The sequence below is a fragment of the Dendropsophus ebraccatus genome, chromosome 5 (assembly GCF_027789765.1).
Source record: "Dendropsophus ebraccatus isolate aDenEbr1 chromosome 5, aDenEbr1.pat, whole genome shotgun sequence".
NCBI classification, from domain to species: domain Eukaryota; kingdom Metazoa; phylum Chordata; class Amphibia; order Anura; family Hylidae; genus Dendropsophus; species Dendropsophus ebraccatus.
In genome coordinates this window covers 44,280,960-44,299,481 of record NC_091458.1, presented here as the reverse complement: position 1 = coordinate 44,299,481, position 18,522 = coordinate 44,280,960, and the positions used below count along the sequence as shown (strand labels likewise).

General features: G+C 44.5%; 1 protein-coding gene across 1 annotated transcript; it reads right to left on the bottom strand.

Annotated features, from left to right (window-relative positions):
- Positions 1 to 5,539: 5,539 nt before the first annotated feature.
- On the bottom strand, positions 5,540 to 10,866 carry TRIM13 (tripartite motif containing 13). Its single transcript, XM_069972117.1, has 2 exons — positions 10,582 to 10,866; positions 5,540 to 6,770 (listed from the first exon to the last, which is right to left on the bottom strand). Exon 2 carries the CDS (start codon positions 6,763 to 6,765, stop codon positions 5,548 to 5,550), a length of 1,218 nt encoding a protein of 405 aa, XP_069828218.1. The 5' UTR covers positions 6,766 to 6,770; positions 10,582 to 10,866; the 3' UTR covers positions 5,540 to 5,547.
- Positions 10,867 to 18,522: the final 7,656 nt, after the last annotated feature.

The window sequence follows — 18,522 nt, the reverse complement described above, 5'->3', positions numbered from 1 at the left end:
TCATAATGCAAAGCAGAGAAAACAAAGCACTTTATAGATCAAGTTTCAGTTTAATAACATACTAGTCGAGACCTGTTTTATGGGTTTGGCCATCAATATGAAAAATATAGACAGAAACAGCAGTGTATATGAAGACAATTACATGAACCTACTGAATTTAAAGGGTTTTTTTTTCAGTTTATTTAGAATAGACTGCTATCATTAGGATAGGCCAGTGCTTCTCAATTCCAGTCCTCATTACTAGAGATGATGGAACAGTGATTCTATAGAACCTGAACCTTCCGCATTTGATTCCCAATGCCTTTCCAGTCCATGGGGAAGGAGGAGACAGCGGGAGGAATTGCGGGATTCAGCCTAGGTAACAGTCTGTATCCCGGAATTCCAGGAGGGCGCCGGGCTGTCTCCTCCTTCCCCACGGACCGGGAAGGCATCGGAAATCAAATGCAGAAGGTTCAAGTTTGATAGAACCTAAGATTTTCAGCTGTTCGATCATTCCTACTCATGACCCACCAAAAGGTCATGTTTTGAGGATTTCCTTAGCCCTTTACAGGTGATATAATTATACTCAGTGCATCAGGTATTATCACAGGAGTTCTTTGTATGGGAAATCCTCAAAACATGACCTGTTGGTGGACCATGAGGACTGGAATTGAGAAGCATTGGAAAAGGCAATCAATATTAGAACTCTTGGGGGGTCCAACTATTAGGTTGCCTTTAAACACTTATTGGTGGTGGTGGGGTACTGTTAAACTATGAGTCATCTGGGTGTTCCTTGGTGGCTTCTCCATATCGCACCAGCCTTGATTAATAGAAGTCTCCATTTTGGAAATATAGAGAGATCTATCAATTCTGTCTGACAGGGCAGATATAGACCATTGAGTACCAATGTCTTGTGATTCAGGCAGCAAAGTGATGACATATTCCCTTTAAAGTAGTTATGCCTGGACCCTTTATTGTTACTAGGCACAGCACCATATGTTAAGCAGTGGCCAATGCCTGAAATTACAATATACTACAGCTTCAAATGAGCTGTACTACCAGAAAACATGCTGCAGAGGAGACAACTTTCTAGACAATTCAAATTAGCAGCAGAACCAATCCAAAACTATAGCTAGTCGACTGTTTAGTATTTAAAGAAGTCTGGCGAAAATTTTTATTAAACTAATGTATTGCCCCAAAAAAGTTATACAAATCACCAATATACACTTTTTGCTTTTTTTCCCTGCACTTACTACTGCATCAAGGCTTCACTTCCTGGAAAACATGGTGATGTCAAGACCCGACTCCCAGAGCTGTGCGGGCTCTGGCTGCTGGAGAGGATGATGGCAGAGGGATGCTCAGTGTCCCTCCAGTGTCCTGTGTCCCTCTGCCATCATCCTCTCCAGCAGCCACAGCCCGCACAGCTCTGGGAGTCGGGGCGTGACATCACCATGTTATCCAGGAAGTGACATCACCAGGTTATCTAGGAAGTGACATCACCATGTTATCCAGGAAGTGAAGCCTTGACGCAGTAGTAAGTGCAGGGAAAAAAGCACTTTATATGCATTTCCCATAATAAGTGTATATTGGTGATTTGTATAACTTTTAGGGGGCAATACAATATTAGATATAAAAAAATTTTGCCGGACTTCTTTAACCTTGGTGCCTGATGTCCCTATAATCCAGCTGCATCTTTACCTTATGGGGACACAAGGAATTAAGATGATTGACAGAAGATCTTGTTGAACAGCTAACAGCTCCTCCATATATTCCACTGTAGTCTGCTTATAGATGTGTGTGGGCACTATCTGGAGAGTTGACATTCCCAGCAGCAGTCTTGGGTATTTCTAGCTGAATGTTTTATTATTCGGTTAACAGGAAATACCATAATAACTCTACATAGTCTATGACTTATATTCAGTGTCACATAGTTATATATACTTTCTGGAATATTCATTTAATGATGATTCTTACATATTACTACAATGAGTTAGGAGAAGTGCCCAGGCTAAATTCCATTTTTCTTACTCTCCCTGCTAAGTTTTTTTTTGTGATGGCCGCCAGGGCCATCCTCCCCTGATTTCTTTGGGTCGGAAAAATTAATAATCTTATGCATATGGAAGACCTGACCTCGAGCCTGCATGCCTCTCCTGACCGTTTCACCCACATGTTGCTAAACTGCATGCAATTCCAGGAAACTGATGCTTACAAAGAGCTCTTGAGTATACCACCGGTAAACTGGTCTTGGCCTATGAGGAGACCTGAATTGCTTAAAGCGTAACTGTCATGTTTTTTTTATTTCAGAAATCAGTAGTATAAGCGATTTTAAGAAACTCTGTAATAGGTTTCATCAGCCAAAAAAGCCTCCTTCTGTACTCAAGAAGCAATCTCCCAGCCTCCCCACCTGACTTCTTATCTGTGCATTATCAGGCAAACACGTCTTCATTACAGAGAAGCCAGTGAAGACGGGCTCTGCTCTCTCCATTCTATCCTTATGGAGGGGGGAGGGGCCGAGGGAGCAGGAAGAGGTGACATGAAGGTCAGCTGTTTGTAGACTCTCTGGGCACCTAAGACGCTAAATTCAGGTGTCAGAAAGGTCAGTGCTTATCTATGAACTTACTGAGAGAAGATTGCAGGGTGTTGTGCTGTGCAGGACTGCTCCGTGCTCAGTCACTCCTAACAGCCCCTCCCCTCTCCATAGCCACATAATGGAGACAGAAATCCTGCCTCTTCTGATGTGAGGGGGGAGGCTGGGAGATTGCTTTTTCAGTACAGAAGGAAACTCTTTTAGTACATAAAACCTATTACAGAGTTTCTTAAAATCGCTTGTACTGTTGATATTTAATGTTTTCAGAAAAATGACCCTGAAATGACAGTTACACTTTAACATCTTTCAAAGTGAATAGAGTCTGGTCGTATGGCGCTAAGCTGGTTTATAAGTTGAAAACATGAAGAAGTGTCATTTCTTTGAGCGGAGAGCGGCGGCAGCGGAGGAGCGCACGCCCTCTTCACTCAAAGCAGCACACTGAGCACAACGGGAGGTCTGAGGTCACCTTAATGTGGTGGGATGGTACACACTATTTAATCAAATGGTATGCTAAAGCGACTCTGTACCCATAACCTGACCCCCCTAAACCGCTTAACCTTCGGTTAGTTGCTTTTAATCCAAGACCTGTCCTGGGGTCCGTTTGGCAGGTGATGCAGTTATTGTCCTAAAAAACAGCTTTTAAACTAGCAGCCCCTTGCCCAACGCCGTGGCCTAGATTGTGTATGAATTAGGCTGGCACAACCTCTCTGTCCCTCCTCCCTGCACCCCTAATCATTAGGAATGCTCCAGGCAGATTGTCTCCTAATCCTCAGCTGTGTGAATACTGCACATGGGCTGGATCATTAAAACACCTGTGCAATGTTCAGACGGGAGAAAATGTTCCAGTGGCATTCCTATTGATGAAGAGGGTGGGGAGGAGGGACGGAGGGGTGGTGCAAAGTTAGGGCACAAGGGCTGCAAGTTTAAAAGTTGTTTTTAGGACAATAACTGCATCACCTGCCAAACGGACCCCAGGACAGATCTTATCTTGGATTAAAAGCAGCTATCCGAAGGTACAAGTGGTTTGGGGGTGTCAGATTGTGGGTACAGAGTCGCTTTAAAGGGAACCTGTCACCCCCCGTGCCGGGGTGACAGGCTCCCGACCCCCCGTTAGAGCCCCATATACTTACCTAATCCCGCCGGGTCCCGCTTCTGGATCCGGTCGGGTGACGGAGATCTCAGCCACTGCAGCCCGGCGCGCGCGCTGAGAGATGAGTCCAACGCTCATAGAGAATGTCGGAGCGCTGGACTCTCCTGTCATTCTCTATGGAGCGCTGGACTCTCCTGTCATTCTCTATGGGTGTTGGACTCATCTCTCAGCGCGCGCGCCGGGCTGCAGCGGCTGAGATCTTCATCACCCGACCACCTCCAGAAGCGGGACCCGGCGGGATTAGGTGAGTATAGGGGGCTCTAACGGGGGGTCGGGAGCCTGTCACCCCGGCACGGGGGGTGACAGGTTCCCTTTAAGTACTTCATTTGTTTTCTATAGCATTTACAGCATGCTGTTGCACTTTTCTGTTTTTATGTCTCTGAGACATCAGTGACACTTCCAGAGTGGCTTCACACACAGATTTTGTGTGGCATTTTTGTGGCCTCCAAAAAAAACGCCAGAAAAGATGCCAAAGATTTTCTTGGCGTCTTTGACTTCAGCTCTTTTTCTGTCTTTGGTGTTTTTGAGACAAACAGAAGACATTTCATTGAACACCTATGGGAGAGAGATGCCACAGTTTGCAGAAAGAAAACGTTATACCCTTAACATGCTGCGTTTTGGAGAAACTGTAACAGAACCGAAAAAAAAAAACACCACAGAAAAAGACGCCATGAAAGTATGGCATTTCATAAAATTTCATTGACCTACAGTTAATATCTGCCCACTGGCGTTTTTGCTCAAATAAACATCATGACTTTTTTATAATTTAAGGCAGTGTGAAAGCAGCCTAAAAGTGAATGAATGCAGTTGCACTTTATAGATTTCTAAAAATGAACTTCACCTTAAAATGCCTGTTTCCATTTAACAATATATCTCATCCTATATGTATGTTTCCATATAAAAAATATACTCCATTGGATACCGTATTGTCAAGGTATTGTCCCCTAGAAATCCTGGTTCACTGAAGAATCAACCTGTACTACAGCGATGTACAGAACAAGTGATAAAGGTTGGATTTTAAAGGGAACCTGTCACCCCCCGTGCCGGGGTGACAGGCTCCCGACCCCCCGTTAGAGCCCCCTATACTTACCTAATCCCGCCGGGTCCCGCTTCTGGAGGTGGTTGGGTGACGGAGATCTCAGCCGCTGCAGCCCGGCGCGCGCGCTGAGAGAGGAGTCCAACACCCATAGAGAATGACAGGAGAGTCCAGCGCTCCGTCATTCTCTATGAGCGTTGGACTCATCTCTCATCGCGCGCGCCGGGCTGCAGCGGCTGAGATCTCCGTCACCCGACCACCTCCAGAAGCGGGACCCGGCGGGATTAGGTAAGTATATGGGGCTCTAACGGGGGGTCGGGAGCCTGTCACCCCGGCACGGGGGGTGACAGGTTCCCTTTAAGTGGCCAATCACATTTTCACTATTCTGCAAAGGTCACAAAGACAGATCAGTCATGAAAATTATATAAGAAGGCCAAACAGGCGTACAGCCCTAAAGAACATAGCGTGCGCTTTCACTAGCATAAATACAAGTATTACATTTGGGAGATCAGCAATGTTGGTAACATAACAATAACAATCCTCACGTGGTGAAGAACGTTATATGATTCTATAATGATGGAGGACTTGTTTGACCTTCTTAGTTCCCATAGACATTAATGGACAGATTTTGAGCATGCACTGCCACTTCCCCTTGTGACCGGACGCCCTTTGTCTTGGGAAAACGCCTTTAAAACTTTCTCAGGTTCATTTGCACCATGTGTCTATTAGCCACCTCCCCACTGCATACACAGAATATGAACATATACACAATGACGATGAGAAATCATTTCGATGTTACAATTTATATTTACAGGCAAAATTTGCCACATGCTCCAGAAACATCATGGTGTAATATTTTAAAACTTTTAAAAGAAGAAAGATTTGTTCTACCAATAGTTCCCAATATACAGTGGCTTCTTCAAATATTTTTATGGCAACATCTGATGAGTAAAGATAGATCTGGCGTATTAAGTCATCGCATGTCTGTAAGAAATCAGTAGGAGGTCCTAAAAGAAACGCCATGAATAGTCCAACAAGGAGTATACAGACAGCCGCCACTGCCCAATAAGAGAATGGGAATTTCGCACAACGTTTCTGCTGCTTCACGGGGGCTTCCTGTGGCAAACACAATTTATCCACATCGCCTAGTTTGGTATTATCCCACATACGGGTGTTAAAATTTTTCATATAAGACAAGACAGTCACATCGGAAGCTGAGGGCAAAGGAGCCTTGAGAAAGTCAACTTTTTCTCTGAACTCTTCTATCTGCTGGAGAAATAAAATTGGATCCGAGATATCCTTAAAGTTTTTGGCAGTGATACAAGTTCTCTTCTGCTCATTGATTATGGTGTTGAGCTTATTGATTTCCGGGTCGTAAGCCTGCAGGACCTCAAGCCTCATGGTCTCAAAGTCAGAGAGGATTTCATTCTTCTTCTGTTCCAGTAATCCCTGCAACCTTTTAAAATAATCCTTTACTCTGTCTGAGTCCGACGTCAGCAAGTGAAGGGTGTTCCTTTTGTTAGTCTCCAGGGTTTCCAGGCGAGCAGTCACGTCTTTGCACTGAATGTCCTCAAAACTCTTAAACAGGAAATCAAATGAACTTTTCTCCTGCTTGTAGGCCTCTTCGATGGAGGAGAAGATGTGATCTTTGTGTTTGCCATTAGTGGCACAAAACCCACAGATGAGTTTCAGGTCTGTAGAGCAGAAGATATTGAGGGGCTGACCAGCATGCACCTTACACACCAGTGTCTTCGGAGTCGCCTTCATCTTATTGTATTTTTCCACAATTCCTTTCAATAGATAATTCACCTGAGGACTGTTCACACCCATCGTAGAGATTTCTTTACGGCAAGTTGGACATTTGAAAGACGGCCTCCATATTGGTCTGGAATTACCCTCAAGCACTCCTTCCAGGCATTTTTTACAGAAATTATGTGCACAGGGTAATACCCGAGGATCCTCATAAAGGCTGCAGCAGACGGGGCATGTCAGCTCTTCTTCCAGTACCTCCATTACATCTGGAAGGAAACACATGTATAATAGATCATCTATAGTATTAAAATGATAAAAAGTTCCCATTACTCTTTAGACTGTTTAACCCTTGACCCTGACGTAACAATATCAGAACGTCACAGCAGGGGGCCCCACTTAAAACTACCTTTGTAGCATTTCTGTCATTTGTGTCAATTTTTCGACATACTGTTCAGCCATGTCAGAAGCTAAAACCACACTAGATCTAAGACCCGGTGGGAAAATGAATAATGGCCTGGGGGAACATGCAAATAAGCACTTTACTCTTGTCTGATCCAACTGATAGCAGGAGTCAGGCTCCATTATAAGTATATGCAGCCCAACTCTTGCGATCAGTTGGACTCCGTGGCCGTCCAGGTATAGGATCGCAGATACGCCTTCCCTTACTATAACTCACGCAGTGTGATCTTAAAGGGGTACTCTGGTGTTGGAAAACCTTTTATATATTGCTGCAGTTATAGCAATAGAACATAATATATATATAGAATATAATAAAGATGCTACTCTTACCTCACTGGGCTCTTCCTGTGCTGTCCTGCAGGTCCCCCACTAAATGATCCCTCCACCACTTCTGAGACGGACTCCTCCCAGCAATCACTGCCCAATCACTGGCCACAGTGCTGTCCTGTCAGTCAGTGAATAGAAGTGGCAGCATGGACATTTAGTCAGGGACCCAGAGTTACCACAAGAGAACCCTGAGGGAGCGTGGTTGGGTGGTTATTTTCTATATAACTTCAGAAATATATAAAAAGTTTTCCAACACTGGAGTACCCCTTTAACTGTCTGAACTACACGTCAGTAGCTAAAACAAATGACAATACCGCTTTAAACTTGTTTTCTGGGACTTGTACCCTGTGGCGTGGTGACACCCCTGACGATCAGCTGTTTGCCAGAGCCAAGCAGCACGTGTTTACACAGGAACTGTACTCTGTGTTTTAAAATCTGCATTTGCTGATTTTTTTTATTTTATTTTTTTATTTGTAGATTTTGACTTCCCCAGTAAAGCCAACAGTGTAAAATCCACAGAACTTACCACTGGTCTCACATGATGTGTAATGTGGTGCAGGAAGTGTCTCAGACACATAATTTCTAACACCAAATTTTGGCACAAATCAAACAAGAATTCTGGCGCATCTGACTAAATCTCCCATTTTTCTCAAAAACATCACAAATAGAGATGAGTGAACCTCGAGCATGCCCGAGTCCATCCGAACCCGAGCATTCGGCATAGCGGGGGCTGCTGAACTTGGATAAAGCTCTAAGGTTGTCTGGAAAACATTAATACAGGGATATGTATTCCACATAGCCTTAGGGCTTTATCCAAGTTCAGCAGCCCCCGCTATGCCGAATGCTCGGGTTCGAATGGACTCGAGCATGCTCGAGATTCGCTCATCTCTAATCACAAATCATCACATCTAGAGATGAGCGAACCTCCGAACCCGAACTTTCGGCATTTGATTAGCGGTGGCTGCTGTAGTTGGATAAAGCCCTAAGGCTATATGGAAAACATGGATATAGTCATTGGCTGTATCCATGTTTTCCAGACAACCTTAGAGCTTTATCCAAGTTCAGCAGCCCCAGCTAATCAAATGCCGAACGTTCGGGTTCGGAGGGACTCGAACCTGAACCCGGTTCGCTCCTCTCTAATCACATGACAAAGTTTCTGTTCACATGGGATAGAAAATCTGCAGTTATTCTGCAGTACAAAATATGCACAAAGCCAAGCAGGATTTGGTGTGGATTTTGAGTAGATTTGAATGGGACAGTTCAAACCATCCGGTGCTTGAATCTGGATGCCGGATCTTGCAGCGTTCTTCCATCTGTCATCTCCAAGGTCTGATGGTCAATGAAAAAAAGGACAGGATGCCTGATGACAGCTGATGCATTTTTGTGGCATCAGTTGTCATCAGTTTCTGGTAAAAGAAGAATGGCGGACTGTATAGATCCCCACTGAGCCCACTGCCTTTCCTAATGTGTTCAGCACATTTCTGGGCTTTATGCAGTAAACTGTAGTGCAGCAGTCCTCATTATTCTGGCTGTAAAAAAAAACGCGATGGAAACCAGTGTGAACAAAGCCTTGAAGCAGGGAAGGGGAACCTTCAGCCCTCCATCTGTTGCAAAACTACAATTCCTGTTATGCCTGGAAAGCCCCACTCTTGTCTCCAACTTGGGCGGGTTTTTGCTGCTCGATTCCATTGAAGTGAATGAAGCTTAATTGCAAACCGCACCTGAACTGGAGACAAGAGAGGGGTTGTCTCTGAAAGAAAGTGGCCATGTTTTTGTAGCTCTGGATAACCCCTTAAAGGGTGCGGTCACACGTACAGGATCCGCAGCAGATTTGATGGTGTGTTCAGTTATTTAGATGAAATCTGCTGCGGATCTGATCCGGTACGTGTGAATGTACCCTAAGGGTCTGTTCACACGTACAGACTCGCTGCGTATTTATCGCAGTGAGTTTCTCGCACATAAATCCGCAGCGATACTGACTGCTATCAAGTCAATGTATGTGTATTCTCGCTGCGTGTTTGGTGCGATTTTTACATGTGAGTTTTGATTTTCACATGATTTTCACAGGCGAGTTAAACACCACAAAAAAGGCAGTTACTTTCATACGAGTTTGATGCGAGTTCTGTGCGAGTTTTACGCAGCGAGTCTGTACGTGTGAACAGACCCTACAGAGTACTTCTAAAAGAGTTCCTAAAAGCCTCTCGCATAATACCGATATGTCCAGGGGCCGAGATCCCCACCAATCACTAGAATAAAGGGGCAGAAGCGTATAGTTGCACTTGCTGGTCCCTTTATTTGCACTCTGCGCACTTTGGGAAGCTAAACAGTATACAGAATATAGGTAAGTCTATTGGTCCGTTTACACGAAGCGATAATTCGTTTAACGGTTTTGAAGCAATGATTTGGTTTTTATAACGCTTAGCGTTTAGACCAATAAATTGTTAGAAAAATCGTTATTGCGATCGCTTTTAAGATCACTTAAGCCCATCTCACGCATAGGGTGAATCTTTGAAAGACTGTTTACACAAAGCGATCTGCTAAATTTTAGCAAACGACCCGACGATTTGAGAACATGTTGAAAAATCACAATTAAAGTTTTCTCCCTTGATCGTTCGCTGTGTTTACATGAGCCGATTATCGCTCAAATGCGATCGTTATTGCGAAAATTTGAACGATAATCGTTCAGCGTAAACGCAGCATTAGGGATTTCCATCACCTGTGTATACCACCCACTCTCACTATCTGGAGTGCAGCGTGTGGGTACAGAAGGGCACAGCAGCTTGGCACTTCTGCCCCTTCATTCTAACAATTGGTGGAGGTCTCTGCACCTGGACCCCGCACCCGCAGGATAGATGACTAGCTGACCAGTGACGGTCTGACATCTAGGACCACAAATCACAACCATAGCCTCATTGGCCACTTCCCCATTGGTATGCTGAATGCCAATATTCCCACTCCTTTGTCTCCATGGAGATAAACCTCCCCACAAAAAAAGACCTAGCCTTTGCCCCTTATACAGTAGTCACTGTTGCCTATAGCAACAGATGCAGCTTTGTTTCTAGCCGTAAAATGAAAGTTGCCCTGTGATTGGTTGCTATGGACAACAAGGACCCCCGATCAATGAGGCCTCAATCCCATAGAGGACATGACACTATGAATGGTTAACGGTCACTAGCCTGTGCTCTCCCATAGGGCTGAGCCTCCATGTCCCCGTATAGCACAGGCTGCACATAGTAATGTGTCTATGGGTGATCATGGAGGAGACAGCAGGCAGGTCCCCGCACCTCTTACCCTATAGCGGCGGCTGTGAGCACAAGCCCCGGGCTCCGCTGCCACCAGGCATGGCAGGCTGACTCCGTGCGCTCCCGGTCAGGACGAGACAAGCGGGTGTGGAGCCTCCTCCCCTAGTGCTGTGCCGGGTGTGCCAGCCCCTCAGCGTGGTGCCCGCTGCCTCCGCCCCGCCCGCTGTCATGGCGCCAGTGCCATGTGACCAGCATCACAAAGATTCCTCTCAGGAGCCGCATCCCTGATGTCATGTAGTGTGAATGTGACCGCTGCGGCTCCTCCTGCCGCTGTGTATCAGTGTGCGCTCCCCTATGCACATCCAATGGGATCCAGGAGATCACCAGACCCAGCGCAAGCCTCAGGGGAGCCCAGTGATGTCTCTGCCCCCAACCTGCAGCTCTCCAGCTGGGGAAGGACTACAACTCCCATCATGGTCAGACAGTGGAGAGGGAGATATGCAGCTGCAGGTTGGGGAGCACTACCATAAGGTGTCCTACACTCCATAGCTGTGATGTAGATGTAATATACACTGATCTGCCATAGCATTATACCACTGATAGGAGGAGAGGATAGGGGGTGACATGTATCCTGCAGAGGGTGGAGAAGTCCTTAAAGTGGAAGTGTTGGAAGTAGAAAAAATAGACAAGTTTAAAGTGTACCTGTCATAAAGTTCACTGACCCATTTGGCGGTAAATTCCTCAATGTGGCAGGAAATTTGGATATCTATGGATACGTACAGGCTGTGATGTTAAAGGAGAAGTCCCACCAAATGAAATAAAGTCAGGAAGGCAGGGGGTTAACAATAAAATAATAAACTTACCTATCCTTGTGCCCCTTAGCGTCAATCATGGGTCCCATTGAAGGCGAGAAGCCGAAACGTGTCCTGTAAAGGTTTTTGTTTTACTTATGATTAAAGACTTGAAAGATTGAACTGGTGAGTGCCGAGAATTATATGATTTTACTACATGGGTCCCGTTGACAGCTGCTGGTGACCTGTAGCTCTTCCAGCTGCCACGTCACATACCCAGCTGAGCAATTGCCCGCTCAGCCAATCAGTGATGGGGGCGGGACACCACCTCAGTCACTGACTGGCTGCGCAGGCACTCACTCACCTGAGCCGTGATGTTGCAGCTGGAAGAGCCAGATACGTGATGGACCAAGTTTCTAGCTGAAAGTGACATCCGGCAGCAGTCAGTGGGACCTGTAACGGCACAGCAGAAGCACAGGGACAGGTGAGTTATGGTCATTTATTATTTTCCTGCACCGTCCTGCCTTCCACCCTTTTTTAAATTTGGAGGGACTTCTCCTTTAAAGGGGTTATCCAGCGCTACAAAATCATGGCCACTTTCCCCCTACTGTTGCCTCCAGTTTGGGTGGGGTTTTGAAACTCAGTTCCATTGAAGTAAATGGAGCTTAATTGCAAACTGCACCTGAACTGGAGACAACAGTAGGGGGAAAAGTGGCCATGTTATTGTAGCGCTGGATAACCCCTTTAATGCGCATGACACCCATGCCACTCATTCTAAGGCTCCACCATCACATGAGGAAGGCCGCATGAAGGATGGATAGATCGTCCATAACCCCTTCGTTGCCATCCCCTGTTACACAGAGATGAGCAGCCGCCAAAAGCAGGTCAGAAGGAAGTGATCAGGATGATGGCTATTATACAGAGAGATATCGGCCTGTTTAGATGACAAGTGTATGTAGTAATAGGGCCCTGAAGCTGTGTTCACACACGTTGCGGCTTCATTGCAGTACTGTCGCTGCACTTCTATCTCTTCACCAACATTGCACAGTTCCACAATGAAACACCAATGTGTGAATACAGACAGTTGTGGTGGCTAGCTGCCTGGGTTAGAGCATCTCCAAAATGTTGTGTCTTGTTGGGAGTTCCCAGTATATAGTGTTAGTACTTACCATAAATGCTTCAAGAGACAACCAATGAACTGATGACAGGGCTATGGGCGCCCAAGGCTCACTGATTAGGGGGGAGGCTAGCCCACCTGCTATGACCCTTCTGAGCCACTGTAATACAAATGATTGAAAATTGATAGGAAGGTGTCAGAGCACACAGCGTTAGGCTATGTTCACACTGCGTATGAGTCTGTCCGTAGTTCGTACGCCGCCGTACATGTGCGGCTGAAACTACGGGTGTGGGAAAAATAGACATGCAACCGGATGCGTACGAACCGCGAACATACGCCCGTAGTAGAGTTATGCTTCCCTAGCTTGTTTCGAAGCGATCTGAAACAGGTCATTTACTTGGAAATCTTCGCCCAGCACCATAAACCACACAGAACCTTTTGGATCGAAAAATCAAGTTCAAATTGGCTGAAATAAGTACTCCGTACGGGACCGCATGGAAATCCACGGCCGTGAGTTTCAACATTTCCGTCCTCAAACAATGGTCGTGTTCATTTTTCACGGCGCCGTATACGATCCGGCCGTAAGCTCATACGTAGTGTGCATTGTGCGGCCGAATATCGTATACTTTCAAGCGAACGCATCACCCTCAAAACTACGTGTGTATATTCGCGGTTCGCACTACGGACGGAAACATACACAGTGTGAACATAGCCTTAAAGTGTCACTGTCGTGAATTATTTTTTTTTGCAGAAATCAATAGTCCAGGCGATTTTAAGAAACTTTGTAATTGGGTTTATTAGCCGAAAAATGCATTTTTATCATGAAAAAGCAGTTTGAAGCTCTCCCCCCTGTCTTCATTGTTCTCCTATGGAGAGAGCTAAACAAAAGACCAAAACAGGACAACAAAGAGTTAATCTACAAATCCCTCACGGGATATCTCCTGTGACAGTCACCAGTGACCTGTCTGAGCTCGGATTACAGCTGTCACCCAGCTCCTTGCCTGTAATCCTCTGTTATCTGCTTTCTGCTGCCGGCTAACTCCCTCCTTCCTCCTCCCCCCTCCCCTCTCCCTAGAGCAGACAGGGGACGACTCCTGCAACAAGTCACAATTTTCAGATTTTTCAGAGTGGATGAAAAAGAGGAAGGAGGGGGGGACCTGGGAAAAGGCTTTTTACATGCAGATAATGGCAGATTTGGCTAATAAACCCAATTACAAAGTTTCTTAAAATCGCCTGGACTATTGATTTCTGCAAAAAAAAAAAAATACGACAGTGACTCTTTAAAGTGTAAAATGCTTTTTCTCGGCTCACAAGTGAAACGGCCGTCGCTCTGTAATTTTTGTGAAAAGCACCTACTCCTAATGCCTTTACTGTACCAATAAAGCATCTTTTAACTGATACTGGTGAGTGCCGCCTTCATCATACCCTCTATTGTCAAGATAATATTACCTGTCTAAGCATAGCACAGACCAAGCAAAGAACAGGCAGGTCCGGCACTCCATATAAATCCGTTTAAGGTGGAGGGCACAGAAACTTCCTTGAATACAGGTTTAAGAGACTTTAACGTGGTGCTCTATGTGTGAAAGTTCCAATAGCAACTATAATGCTGCGTTTACACGGAGCGATAATTCGCACGATTAACGATTTCGAAGTAACGATTATTTTTTTATAACGATCAGCGTTTAGATGGAACGATATATCGTATGGAAAAATCGTTTTGTGATCGATTAATCCTATATTGCACATAGTAAAAATCGGTGAACGACTGTTTGCACGGAACGATCTGCGAATTTTTTGCGAACGACGATTTAAGAACATGTTGTAAGATCAAAATGAACGATTTCTCGCTCATCGTTTGAACGTTTGCTGCGTTTACACGTACGATTATCATTCAAATTCGATCGCTATCATGCAACTTCGAACGATAATCGTTCCGTGTAAACGCAGCATATCATGTATTCATGTATTCACCACTTTGTAGTCTTCTTCTTTTCACTTTATTTACTCCATACAAGTTTCTTAAAACAAACAGACATATAAGAAGACGCCATCAGCGATGCAGCACTGTTTATTACTTTCTTTAGACATTCAGCTGTCGGCCGCGCATCGCTGTTACATTTAGTGATGCGTGCTCGGCGGCCAATAACTTTAGGTCAGGATCTTAAGACACGATCAGCTGATGATCGTTATCGTCAGGTAGTTGTTTTTATTGCACGGAGCGATGATCTGCCAAATTGGCCTGATTCAGAAGATTATCGCTCCGTGTAATAGGGCCCTTAAAGGGGTAGTTCACCCCCCAAAAATTCTTTTAAATGAGCTATTCCCACCAAGTGCCAGACATTTGTAATTTACTTCTATTAATAAATCTTACAGTACTTATCAGCTGCTGTATGTCCTACAGGAAGTGGTGTATTCTCTCCAGTCTGACACAGTGCTCTCTGTTGCCACCTCTGTTTATGACAGGAACTGTCCAAAGCAGGAGCTATTCCCTATTGCAGTGCTTTTCAAACTTTTTCTACTGGAGCCTCACCCAACAGACCAAGGCAATGCCTGGGCCTCACCAGACTGACCAAGAGAGTGGCTGGGCCTCACTATCTGTGGGGAAAGTCCATATAAAAACTGAAAACAATACTAGGGCTACCTTTCACCCATCTCCCAAGCTCTAGATACTAATAAATTAAGTACAAAATAAATTACCTATGTTGTTAAAATTGATATTTTTGCCAACAGCAAAAGGACTGTGCAGCTCATAGTTACTTTGTGAAAACTGACTCCCCAGCCGGGCCTCACCAACAACTAGGGGGCGTCTTACTGGTGAGGCCCGCCTCACAGTTTGAGAAGTACTGCCCTATAGAAACCTCTCCCGATTGGAAAGAATACACCACTTCCTGCAGGACATACAGCAACTAATACGTACTGGAAGACTTGAGATAAAGTCCATTATAAATCTCTGGCACTTGCTGGGACCAGTTCATTTGAAAGAAAAAAAATGGGTGAACTGCCCCTTTTATCTGTCTGTAGTAACAAATACATTAAATGCATGAAATGGAAATTCTGGATCCTCTTCTCTAATAGCTCTGTGATGTGTTGTTTTTCTTACTGGAAATGTATGACTAAATAACTAACTGGGTGTTACCATCTGGGGGAAGTGTCCCTAAATTGTCTGACACTATCCAATCAGAGCAGATAATACCTTAAAGGGCATGTGTCGCCTATATTTTCTTTTACTGATCAGATCAGAATCAGATACAAAAACGTATTCTTTTATTCTAAGCTGATTCTATTTTCTGTCTGTAATTTTCTCTTTTTATTTTACTTTTTGTATATTGTTATGGGGGCTTCCATCTTTCCTGGGTTGTTTTTAACAGCATTTAGTGACATGCTTTACAGCAAGACTCATGGACAAAGACAACAACACACAGACTCTGTCTCCTTGAGATGAAAATAAAACATCACTGAGCGTACCATTGTCTCATGGTCACATGTTGCTGCAATGCTGTACAGATCGCTTTACAGCAGCCCCTTGTTATCGCTACATACACAACAGGAAGTCTCCTGGATGTCCATGTACATCCTGGAAGTCTGTCACCAGACGACCCTGGACGTACATTTACGTCCTGGGTCTCTAGGGAGCTATAAAGCGCTCTCTGGAATGGAGCGCGCTTCATAGCAGGTGGGAGCGATTGCGATGCAGCTTGTCATTAAACCCTTAAAGGCCGCGACCGTGGTGTTTAAGTGTAAGGGACAGGGGCCTCTCCTGTCACTTACCGATCGGGTCCCCCAGCAGGTCTTTTACCTCCCTCTGTGCGGTCCAATTGGTGTTTTGGCAGAGCGCCTATTACACTGATCAATGCTATGCCTATGGCATAGCAATGATCAGTGTATGTAATCTAATAATTGTATGTAAAAAAGTTAAAAAGTGTAAAAAAAATAAAAAAAAAGTAAAAATGTTTTTCCCAAAACCCCAAAGCTCCTCCCCCAATAAAAGTTAAAATCACCCCCCTTTCCCATTTGATAAATAAAACATATAAAAATAATTAAATAAATAAACATATATACCGTAGCGTGCGTAATTGTCCGATTTATTAAAATATATCAATTGTCATTCCGTACGGTGAACTGCATGAACAAAAAGAGGGAAAAAAACACCAGAATTACCGATTATCAGAAAATCTGTGTAAGGGTGGGATAAACTCCGCGGAATCCCATCGGCTGTCCCCGCGCACGGCTACGCGCCTTTTCGCCGGCTCCATAGACACCATTCTATGGGCCGGTGTATTCCGCTATCCGCCGAAAGCAGATAGCAGAATACGCCGACCCATAGATTGGTGTCTATGGAACCGGTGGAAAGGCGCACGGACATACTGCGGAATTCTGCGGACATTATCCCTGAGAATTCCTCAGTATGAACCCACCCTAAACCTGCATATGGTTGTGTTCAGACTGATCTATAGAATAATAGTATCGCATCGCTTTTACCATATAGTGCATTACGTAGACACAGGGACCCCCCAAAAGTTACCATATTGCATTGTTTTTTCCAATTTCACCTATTTATATCTTCATAAATAATATATTAGGGGTTCTGTCATACATGTTATGGTAGAATGAAAGACGCCATTACATAATACACCTATTTCCTGGAAAACAAGCCCTTACATGGCCCTGTAGATAAAAATATGAAAGTGCTAGAGCTCTTAGAGGGGGAGGAGGAAAAAACGAAAACACAAAAATTATAATTGGCGCGATCCACTGGGTCATTTTGGGCCTGGTCTTCAAAGGGTTAAGAAGGCCATGTACATAAAACTAAAGCCATCAGGGCCAGCTGACTATCTTTTGTGTAAGTGAGTGTGCAGATTCTTTCTCCCTCTCTCGAAGTATTACTACTAAATGTGAAAGGACACATGCAGGGACTATGTATACAGTTGTACTGCTTCTGTATACACGGCTGTGCATGAGGCCTGTTATGGAGTTCCTGTGGCTGGCTACTTCTGTTATGGAGGACACAGAGGCTGATTGTTATACAGTATCTATGTTGTGGCTTCCCATAAGGGGTTAAAATTTTTCTACCTTTAAATGTTAGATGATGTGGTGATAGGACGACCGTTCTGTGTGTGGATGATGATATGATAATGCGCCTGCCTTACTTTCTTACACTTTTCACAAGTTTTGATGGTAATACAGCCATAAAGAGTCGGCTGATGAGGTGTCGAAAATTGAAAGCTTTATAACATTTGTTCAGTTGTTGTTTCCAGGACTAAAGCGAGAGGTATGTCAGCTTCATTAGCTTGTCATGGAACCCTGACTGACTATATCTGCTGTCTTAAAGGTTATCTCCTATCCTATCCATTGACCTCAGTTTTCATCATAGGTGGGTGTCCCAGTGATCCCCACTGATCAGCTAGTTATTCCCTATCCAATAGAGAGGGAATACATTTTAATCTTGGAAAACCCCTTTAAGTTGGCCATAGATATAACACTGCTCTCTGTTAAATGCTAGGCTGACAGCAATCTTTCTGACCCGCCATACTCATGTATGCTTGACAGCTTATCAAGGTCAATTATCGGAGCAGTAGTCTGAGTTGTATATCGGAGTAGAGTTCTGTCCCACTCTTGCATGTTCACACTTTCATCAATTATAATAGCATACTTGGCTCACCCAACACTTCTGCTGGTTTCACACTGCCTTAAATTTGAGCAAAAACACCACAAAAACTTCCATGGCCTTTTTATTTGCAAAAACGCCAGCAGCCAGATGTTAGCTGGAAGTCAATGGAAATTTATGAGATACCCTACATACTTGGCGTTTTGTTTCTTTTCAGTGCTGTTTTCTCTCCTCTCTGGCATTCACACATCTTGCAAATTTACCAGTAATTGCCAATCCGCAATCACGGATCAACTTATTGTGCATTAATTTCTATTGTGCTATTCAAACATTCTACTTTTACACGGATCTGCAATCCGTTCCATGAAAAATATAGGACATGTCCTAGTGTGGATTTTGATTGTGGTATGGTTTACCAATAGAAGTCAATGGGCCGTGGATATCACAGGAGTTAAGTGATGATGTATTGCATCCCCA